At 36.8% G+C, this 11,213-nt stretch overlaps 1 protein-coding gene across 1 annotated transcript; it reads right to left on the minus strand.

Annotated features, from left to right (window-relative positions):
• Positions 1–1,709: 1,709 nt before the first annotated feature.
• LOC123673906 (1-phosphatidylinositol 3-phosphate 5-kinase) lies at positions 1,710–11,187 on the minus strand. The gene is made up of 2 exons (XM_045608668.1): positions 5,793–11,187; positions 1,710–1,988 (listed from the first exon to the last, which is right to left on the minus strand). The coding sequence occupies exons 1-2, from the start codon at positions 10,978–10,980 to the stop codon at positions 1,795–1,797; spliced, it is 5,382 nt and encodes a 1,793-aa protein (XP_045464624.1). The 5' UTR covers positions 10,981–11,187; the 3' UTR covers positions 1,710–1,794.
• Between the last annotated feature and the right edge of the window lie 26 nt (positions 11,188–11,213).

Consider the following 11,213-nt stretch of genomic DNA (forward strand, 5'->3'; position numbering starts at 1 on the left):
ATAATATAACTTTGTACAACTTACAATTTGGTATGGTTTTGGAACTTGCGTTCTTGAAGACTTAAGAAGAGATAGATTAACAGATGATCTTTTACAGGTTATGTTATTTTACATGAACATAGAATGTTGTACTATTACACAGAAATAAAACTTCTTTTTATCGATACATTACATCCCATACTCCATTAGGGCAGGACAGCGTACCACAAATCTGGACATTCCGCCGTAAAATACCAAACTCTTGGGTGACCCGGCGACACTGAGAATGAGTAAGCAGAGAAAGGTTGGCATCCTTAGAACCTTTTTCTACGTGTTCAGCAAGGAGTCTGCCCTTAAGGTGAGCCTCACACTACCCAACAGGTGCCGACAGAAGATGCCGAGATTTGTTGGGGGTCCATAATATTTAAAAAAGAAAAGCTCAGGTTATTTTCAAAAGGATGGAACCTTAGGCTCTGATTAGTGTCTCATGTACTTTCAATACCTGTTGATTTTACTGAACAAGGTAGCTTCGACGTGAAGAGCAGAAAGAGAAGGGGACCCAAAACGGACCCTTGAGCAACACCGCTTGACATACCTCTAGCTGATGATATAGAGACATCATCCCGAACTTGGAAGACCCTGTTCGATAAAAAGTCCCTCGGCCAAAGCAGCAGATCCCTACGAATTCCGAGAGTGATGTCCACCTTGAGGAGAAGTGTGGGACACCCGTTCAAAAGCCTTCGAGAACTTGAGATAGAGGACGTCAAACGGAGTTCCAGCATAGAACTTTCCACTCTTAGTCTTCAACGCGAGTCAATAGCTTGGTGATTACAAAGCGGCCAGGAAAAAATCGTTAAATTTCCAACCAAAATGCTAAAAACAGAAGAACTCGGTGTAAAAACTTGGAAAGATCAAAGCCACACCCCTAAGGGATCCGCAGAAAGGCTTTGCCAACGGTCGAATGGAAAACGGCCTGAATGCCCATAAAAATCGGTATTTCCGGGCGAATAATTCAATTGAGTTCAGTCCAGTCTACAACTACAACATATGTGCAACACTTGCACCGACAACGAGAAAAGTGTTTTTATCCCATTCTTTTATTTCCCTTATTTGTCGTGAACTACGTTTTAGTCACAATATAAGGATCACAACCCACAAATGTTTAGCTCATCCCGTATCTAACAATGATTTTCATTAAAAATTAATGTGAAATTCTTACCTTATGGATAAGCAATATTTGTCGCGCAAAAGTGTTTCATTCAAGATGTTTCACGAAAAATGTTGCTTCAAATATTTGCCATTTTCCAACTTCGACACCCTATATATCGAAAACTAAGGATTGATTTGGACCCATAGTCTTTTTTGTTAGGAAGGTCATATTGTACAACATACAACTATTCGGTGGCAATTTTTACATTAGGCTGCTGCCTGGTCCTTTTGGCAATTGGAATGAGACTTAAAGGTCAGTAGTTAATAGAGTTGTGTAGTCCCAATTTCCGAAAATTGCAGTGACCAGTGCCTACCTCCAACATTTTGGCATAGATTGCTTGAAATCGTAGACATTTCATCACTACCAGACATAATTTTTTTTTATAAAAATATGGATACTGATCCCACTGTAGATCACGTATCGCAAAGATCAATAGGTGCAATATAAGAGCTAAAATTTTTTGGAACTGGTTGGTTTCCTAGAAAAATCCGAATAACAATAAATTATTATTAAAAGAAGATTTAATAAATATAATTTTATTTTTCATAGGTACAAATATTTTTTTAAAAATTATAAATATGCCAATAGAGCACATACTGACTTTTTCAACATAGATCCTCTCCTAAGCCTTCCCAGTGATCAGGTACTTCAAGGAAATATTTATGCATAGCTTCAATGAATCTTTTCTGGTATTCTATCGGTGAAATTATGGTTGGTTGTTTACCCTGGCCACCAAGTATCCCAGACTTTTTGAATATGGTTTCTAATTTTTTATCCCAGGTGAATGTCCGAATGTAATCTGGAAAAATAAATTTATAATAAATCGGAAACTATAAAAGCTTTATGAATATAATTTTTTTTAGATATGAATTTAGAAAATACATAAATCAAAAATGTGATAACATAAAATTGAGAATAAGCATTATTAGAATGAATATTTTTCCTTGTAGTTAAAATTTCTTAGGTATATGATAATTATTGATATGATTATTTCGGGCGAGTGGAAACATAGTGATTGAAGAAAAAATGATGAACTATATGGTGAAATTTTGCAGTATTTCCTTATTTTTCACAAATATAGGTGTAGCTTCAACTATTCTACAGAATTTATTTCATGAGTAGCTATTCCAGATATTAAGCATTATTTTTCATTTTTTAGGATCAGATACCGTTCTTTAATAGTTATAATTAATAACCTCAAAAATAATTAGTGAAAAATATAAAAATTTTCAGCTCTGAAATTAACCCTAAAACAAGTGTCAAAAATATAATGTACTTAAAAGCAATAGACATTTGGTAGAAATTCAGTCCAAAAATAGATGTCAAAATCGATTTAAAAAAACAGGGTGAAAGGAATGATTATGGGCTCGCAAAAGAAATATCAAGAATAAATATCTGATATTTGTTCATCAATAAACCTTTTCATGTATGCCTTTCCCTGTGGTCCTATACCCTAACAGGATATTTTCAAATACCAGTCCTTATTTTTTCAAATGTAGATATTACCAATATAAATCATTCCACCAAAAATCGTCTTTATGAAATATGCATATACACCAATCGAGCAAAGTAAGATTGGGGTGATATCCACCCACGAAATCGAATGAGATTCCGCAAAATTTCAGTGACGGCTCTGATTTGACACATGTCCAGTAAACAATTTCAAAAACGCCATCAGATTTTTTCTATCAGCTCTAGTTTTGAGTAAGATGCATAGAATCCCTGGTGCATGTACTGATTCGATTTTGTTACAGACTTTTTGAGATATCCACCTGTTGCTTTGGTGTACTGCTTCATCAGAGTTCTGTGAGGTGACGCTCTTCAGAAATTTTCGAATTCCCGTCACTGGCTGGCACCGTTTAAAAATGAAATACTGATTTTAGACTTTACAAACTTTCACAATAAATTACAATTCAGTTTCTATCGAATTTTCAATGAAATGAATGGTATATGATGATGAGTATAGAAGATTGTTTCGAGCATAGAATATAAAATATTATTGTTCTATAAGCAAAGGTCACAAGATCCGAGAGAAATGTCAAATATAAACGATGTATGCGCCATCTGAAAGAGACGCGATCCTTCGAAATCAAGCAGGTATAAATCTGAAAAATCTCCCGTTTTGTCTGAAAATTTTAGATGTATAAGTAGACACGCCAGTTTTTCTATGAATCTTAGTTTTGAGATACAGGCTAATTATGTTAGTTCTGACAGTCCCCTCCTAACCTGCTGAAGATCCCTAGGGACACGTCGTAATGTTCGGTATGAGAATAAAATCACAGATTACTGTAATGAACACAGTTTGGAGGAAAAAGTATGTGAAACCATTATAAAGTGTTCCTTACACTGGTGGTGCAAGCAGGTAAATGAAATTATGAATGGTACTGACATAACGTTGTGTAAATTCCTTCAAACTTCCCCTTGTGAAGAATTTGTAGATCCCAACAAATTGAAGGGAAAAGAATCTTTGATACAAATAGAAAAAGAATATTTAATGATTTATATTAATTTATTTGTTTATGTTGATTATTTGTTAGTGATAATTATTTATTTTTAGTTCATTCATACATATGTATATTGTTTATTTGTTATATATTATTGCTGAAAATAATTTATTCATTTATTGTTGATGTTTTTATACATATATTATTTATCTTTCGTTAATTTATTCATTTTTAATTACTGCTAATTCAATATATTTTTTTATAGCTAACGACTTTTATTTCCACAAAATTTAATATCATCACATATAGTCCCGGTTATTTATAAAAAAATTCTTGTATTTCTTGTATTCTCGTATTGAGCAATTCAAATGCGGTTTGGTGCTGCGATTAGCAAAGACCATTTGAATTCAAATTCAAAACAAGTATTGGAAAACCAGTCATTTCAAACTTCCCGCGTTTGTCGTGTACCAGACGCCAGGGGGAGCTATGTTTCAAATAATTGCGAATTATTTTAGGGAGGGGTAGTGTCCCATCTATGGTATCTGTAATCTGTGGATAAAATGGAAACACGAAGTATCTAGGAGTGATACTTGACAAGAACATCACTTGGAAACAACACGTCACATCAGCTGTCACAAAAGGAAAGACAACATAGGCCTTGTTACAACCGCTACTTTGCAAAATGTCTCTTTCCAACAAGCTTCTTTTCTACAAGTCCACCATTCGTCCATGACTTACTCATGTCCGGCTTAGGGGTGCACTGTAAAGTCCCATCTGCGGAGACTTAAAGTCGTGCTGAATACAATCCCAAGAAGAGCCGCATACGCACCATGGTATGTCAGCAATGCACGGATACATGAAGACCTGCGAATACTATTCATAGACGATCATTTAATAGAACCAAGTGTGAAGACCTTCAACACAGAGATAAATCAAGAAAACCCGCTTGAAAAGAAGTCTTGGTGTACGATGGAAAAGCCCTGAGGAAACACAAGAAACCGAAGATGGTACTTCTTTAGGAATTGTGTATTAAGCCAAATATCGACTGACATGAGACTGTGTAATTAGTAGTTACACAAATACTTTTTATTGTCACCTGCTGAAGCAGGACTCATTACTTCACCGAAGGTGAATAACACTGTGATGAAGCAGTAACATCTAACGTCCTAACTGCAAAAGAGATTGAAGTCCAAAGTCCAACGCAATATTTAACTTCTTGTGATTTTTTCTTTGAAGATGTCGCATACTGGTATGTGCATGGTGAGTGCAAGTAAAACTTTACTTCAGCAAGTAGTACGTATCCGTCCATATACAAGTAATCCCCACATGACCTTTCTTTGGTGTCTTGTGGACTACAGGTTACTAATCCTGAACTGTTTGAACAACTTAAGTGAATAATTTGAATCAATTTTGTTGAACAGTTTTTTAATATTTTGAATTTTTTATGCGGCTATTTTCAATAACTCTCATTCCAAAACCGGATAAGCTTATATGCAGGTTAATATTTACAGGAAAACATTCTTTATTTTGGAAAAAATAACTTACATTCTAGGGTTCGTCATTTTGCATATTTTATAAAGGCGATTTTTGGTCGTATGGAAAAAAATGTATTAAGTACATATTTTATATCTATGAAATTGAAAAGGCTAATAACTACAATTGAAGTCTCGAGGGAAGTCTAGTCATCTCATTTCTTTCAGTACCTATTCACTCTCAACGTAAAAGTTCGAAACTCAATCCAGCAAGCGCAGATCGAATGTATACCACATGGAGGGTAGAGATGAGGACAACAATCTCTTATGGTAGAAGTGTTGAGAAAGTGTCCAGCGGAAAAGGAATTCCGGAGGCGCTAGTATAGCTACACTAGAGTTACCCTCTAGAATCCAAAGGCGAACCGCTAGTGTAGGGAGAGGGTAACCAATCCAAGAAGGCGGACATACTTTCATCTTTGTTTCCATCTTGTTTTATAAGTTCTTTATGACGTTTCCTATGAAAGTCACCCTCCAGCTACACTAGCGCTCCCAATTTGGATCAGTTCAACGGACACTTTTGAAACGGGAAGATTATTCTTCTTATCTCTACCCTCCTTAGTATACCAGCTACAAACCGTTACGTTGTCTGAACAGATAGCCATCTAGATAATTTCAATCGAAACTCACCTATGATTCCCAAAACCAATTCTTTCTTCTCACTGTCCAACCCAACCAACAGGGAGTAATCCATGACCGATTGTGAGGCCAGGAAATCCGTATCGTTCTCTATTGCAGCAGCCAGCACAGCCTTCGAATGAGGTAGAATGTACAGGGGCGAATCGCAGGTCATCTTCAACAGATTCTCGTCCAACAGAACAATCTCGCCCTGCTGATTGTCGGGTATCACAAGTCTGTTCCTGACAGAACCCTTAAGATCGAACTTCTGAGTTACCACCCTGTCGTAGAACAGATTTTCCATAACGAGCAGATTCTTCCTCAACTGATGACCGTTGGTGTTGTTCTTGAAGATGATCTGATAGATACCGACGATTTTACCCAGGAGCGTTGGCTGATCGGTGGAATAGCACTTTTGCATGTAGGTGAAGTAGTTGGCCGCCGATTCCAAAAATAAGTTCACTTCGTTCTTTGACATCTCTTTCAGTATGAAGCGGTCGTCAGTGGTTTTGGTGAAGGCCGATCCCGACTTGCCACCTCTGGCATCCCAAGGCGAAGACTTCGTCAACGATCTTATGTATACTTCCTCCCCATCCGGCAACACAGCGTTTCTCAACGCCGCGAACTTTTCGGCGTAATAGATCCTACATAAAAAGTTGCATGTGGCATCTTCGAACACCACGTCGAGATGAAGCTTCTTATTATCAGCAACTGCTTCAGCACTACCCTGCTGACCACCACCGTGACCCTCCGACTGATTTGAAGATGAAACGCTGTTCAGAAGATCCGTTTTACTGTCTTTGTTCCGCAGGAAACCTAATAAACCACTATTTTTATCCTCTCCCATATCTTTGTCACTCTGCGATCTTCTCTTGTTACCCGGACTACAAGAAGCGTCGACGGATTGGACGGGTTGCTTCAAATCTTCTATCAACCTAACTAGTTCATGCGAATTCAAGGCATAAGCTATAATAGAGCTTAGATCATCTTCGGCTACTGTCAATGTTGCATGAACACCACTTGGGAGGTTATAATGATCATGGATAGAAAACGGATTTGCGATCATACTAGATGGCGCTGAAGATGGTAACAATTGCGACAATAACGTTTTCACACTTTTTTTATCGGATTCACGTTTCATCTCACCAATATCATTGCTAGGAAGAGGAGTATCCAATTGAGATTTCTGATTCTGCTTGACATCATCATTTTCCCCATTCGAATTCGTCTCTACACCTTTTGGCTGTTCCAACTGACTCGACTCCGTTTCAGATCTCAGAGAATTGACATCGTTATTCGAACTATCGGACTCGGAGATAGTATGCCTGTCCCTCTTTTTATCGATATCTTTCTTCTTTTCAGCTTCGATTGTCAGACGACTGTTCCAATTATCAACTATTTCTACGAGACACTTCTTCACAAGCACCATATGATCATTGAGTAACCAATAAGATTTACTCATTTCCTTAGTATTGAATTGTCTGTCTTCCGCAGAGAGAGAAGTCAGCTTCACTTGTACCTCTTCGATCTTGTGCCTAAACGATGCTTTATCTTTGGTCCAAAGGTCTTTCAATGAAATTAAAGTATCTTGCAGGTTTGTAACAACGGGAATTTTTTCCGTAATGGAGGAAAATACATCGTGACCTTTTTGAGCAAGATCTTTGATCTCTTCGATGAGAGTTTGATGTTGATGTTCTACGTCTACCTTCAATTTTATCACAGGTGGGGGAAGGGATATTTCCCAAATTTCTATAGGTGAATACCTGAACGAAGCCACATCATTCTTGTATCCAAAATACTGATAATGGTCGTGATGTAAACTATGTTCACAAGGGTTGTTTCCTCTTCGGCTATACTTTGATCCATGAAATTTCAGTTCCAAATATTTTGCGAAAGACAAAGACCAAGTGTCTGTGGACATAGGGACTACAGGAGATACACTTTGGCATTTAAAACACCATGACCACATCACTATACTTTCTTCGGAAAATTCACTCTCGAAACTGTTCAAGAATATGCTCACACATCCAGTATTATGCACAAATCTACGCACGTGTTTCACCATTGGCGTGCCACAAGTATTGGAGGGACAGGTATAAGTCGACCTGAAACAGTATTTCTGTAAGAAACAACCGAGAGGAATGTCATTTCTGCCATAAAAATCCATATAAACCACACCAGGGTTCATACAGAAAGCAGGAGCGTTTTGGGATTCATTACTGAAGCTACAGAAAAGTACTGCAAGACGTTGGTGGTGCAAAGGATCCAACACATCAATCCTTTCATCCTGTACTTGTTTTTCAGGTAATTCCTCAATTTTTTTTGAGGGCTTCAAAATGCTGTTCTTCTTCTCTAACCTTCCCCCGCAAGCTCTAAAATTAGCAAGTAAATTTTGGATTTCATTGGAATCTACACTGTTCACAAATTTAGCTGTTGTAAATAGATGTGGAGGTCTTATTTCTTGTGCATCCAATGCACCTGTATCGACATCTTCAATTTCTCTCTGTTTGGTTTTAATGTTATATTCAAATTGCTCACTGTGATAAATTTCCATTGGAAAGAATTTCCTGAGATTACATTTTTTTCCTGGTTCAGTTTCCAAGTATGGAATTGGAAATATCATATAAGGAGAGATACAAAGTATTGTACCATCTAGAGCTTTTCTGAATTTGTTGGAAAATACCAATTCCGAAAGAACTGGCTGCTGCTCGAAGCCAGGTGAATCATCTCTACTGTACGAACAATGAAGTGGATCAGAAAAATCGTTTACACTTTCAACAGTTAGATTTCGGTCTTCATTACTGGTTTGTGTAGAATAATCTGTATGTGAAGGTTTTTTCTCGTTTTTCTTCAATTTATCATTGTTGAGGCTTGAAAGTTGAATTGAAGATACCTCTTTGCTTTCGTCGAAAAATTCACATTTATATTCAGGTGGCTGAGCAAATTCGTCCATGAGAAAAGATTTTTCCAGGCGCCAATTATAAGTCGCGAACAAAATGAACGAAAATATTCTTTTAATTTTTGAAAGCTCAGATTTTGTTGCACCTCTGAGAAGGACTGTACTTCCTAAGTGTGTCATTGGTAATCCTTCTAGAAACATTAGGGTTTTATAGCTGTTATCTCTATTAATTGAATAGTTCTTTAGATAAAACCTCTGACAAGTTCCTAATTGGGGTCTTCCAATGTGTGCATCTAAAGAACCAACCAAATCTGCTTGGATACACGACGATAATCTCTCTAATATACTTTGCTTCACGTTATGGATCAGAGTAATACCTTTTTCTCTTAAAAAATCTTGAGCTAGTCGTGATACATTCCTTTGAATCATTACTATATCAGGTTTTAAGGCCACAATTCGAGCACAAACGTTCCTTAGATATTCATGTTCTTGCATCAAAACTGGCTCGAGTGACATGAATCTTCCTTCTGTCCTCTGGTACACTATAGCACCTTGAAGCAATAAAATTCTCGGATTTTCAATGTCCTGCAACATTCCTTTATGAGCTACATTTTTACTAAACACTATACCCTCAACAACTTTTGTATCTGTTTTCAACCCCCCTGGCAATTTTTTTATTTTCACGTAATTCCTTATATCCAAGTCCCTAGCATCATGATTCTTATCAGGTCTTGTGACAGTTACAATTTTGTGAATTAAGGGCAGAAGAAGATTTGACCAAGTCAACGATAAACCATTTGCGGCCAAGATCTGCTTCATCAAGGTTTGCTCATGTTGTTCATAAGCGTTAGTTAGAATTTGATAGGCACATTTTTCGCCATTTTCTTCCCTCAAGGAAGAAGCATTGAACCAACCTGATTCCGGAACAAATTCTCTCTGCTCAGATGTACGAATCTCAGGTTTATCTTCAAAGTCCCGGTAATCAGTTTCACTACTCTCCATTGAGTGTATATTTTGAGATGAAGATGGTGGTTTCGACAGATACACAGTGTTAGCTTCAACGTTCAAATCCAACATGTACGAGGAGGAAGAATTTAAAAAGATCCCATTAACTGGGGTTGATGGATCGTTGTCTGAATCAACATTGTTTGATTCTTGTATGATCTGCTGTACCCACATCGGCTCTTCTTGAGTTGGTATATCGTAAATATTGGATGGTGGAGGACTATCAGGTGATGATACTTTCCCTAATTTGTAGAGGACATAACTATCAACAAATGAAGTAGTTTCAGACAAACATTCTATATAGTTTCCTTCTAGCAGTGCTTGACAGATTGCATTAGCTTGAATTCTATTGCTAGCTTTTTGTTGATAAATTAGCCAATCAACCAATTCAGAACCTAAAAAACTATCAAAATAGGTTCTTAGATGGTACCTATGTGAACCCAAAGTAACTCCACCCATTGGTTTTGAGATTTCTTCAAATAAACTTCTTAGAGATGAGGAATTTTGGTAAGCCCTACATTTTTCTTCACTAGAAAGAACAGATGAACTAGATGATACTCCGGATGCAAACATTTCTTCCTGATAACCTCCTACTAATGACTTTCTAGGACCTTCAGAAGGTTCAAATTTAATTATTTGACTAGAATTATCCTGAAGGAAATTTGATGGAGTTATAGGGGAAGAAATTGACAATTTGGTCCTTAAGTTTTCCTGAAGTGCTTTTAAATCTGTGGTAAGATCTGTTCCATTTTCTGAAGATAAATAGGAAAGCACAATTTTACAGCAATATGTACAAACGCGCAAATCACCAGTGCATCCAAATATTTTACCAGGTATTTGTTGGTTGCAGCAACTTGAACAAAATATCTGACCACATACTCTGCAATGATGTCTTCTTCGGAAGGTAGTGAATTTCTCTAAACATTCATAACATTGTTTACTGACAGAATCAGGCATCCAATATTGTTTCAACTCTGTATTTCCATAACTTTGAAGACTATTGCTTTTCAATGCAAGGAGGTTACTAATTCGTTTGAGTACATTAGGTAAACTCCGACCTTCATTTAAGTCCACGTTGTATGGTATTTCATTACACATAGTTTCTGTTGTATCAACCCATGAAGGCAAATCTTGTGAACTGGCATCACTAGGTATTGTACTTTGTTCTTCTGAAGTGAATGGATTACTCAACTTGAAGAGTCTTGATATGAACTCTCCAACTGACTGGGACTTTTCTTCAGTCTTGAGTGGAGCAAACTCCGTTAATTTGGAGGGCGAGTTCAAATTTTTACTCATGTTTTTCTATTTTAGACGAAATCCACCAATATAGCTTCTTATTTGACTGTCATCGTTCAGTTTCAAAGATAATTTTAAAAATGACTCAATGCGTATTTAATGGATTGTATAAACATATTACTTCATTATATATCATCATTTGTAGTAACTATCAAATTACTTTTATCATTTCGAAAAACATTGTTGTCCTTAGTCTGACAGTACAACAAAAACATATGATTGATATATTTTTG

Source organism: Harmonia axyridis, chromosome 2 (genome assembly GCF_914767665.1).
Source record: "Harmonia axyridis chromosome 2, icHarAxyr1.1, whole genome shotgun sequence".
NCBI lineage: Eukaryota > Metazoa > Arthropoda > Insecta > Coleoptera > Coccinellidae > Harmonia > Harmonia axyridis.

Bases quoted from the DNA above. Each gene is read 5' to 3' on its own strand.
- LOC123673906 (XM_045608668.1), bottom strand. From the start codon at position 10,980: ATGAGTAAAAATTTGAACTCGCCCTCCAAATTAACGGAGTTTGCTCCA. The intron at 1,989-5,792 runs GTGAGTTTCGAT...TTATTTTTCCAG, and splicing joins ATTGGTTTTGGGAATCATAG to ATTACATTCGGACATTCACC.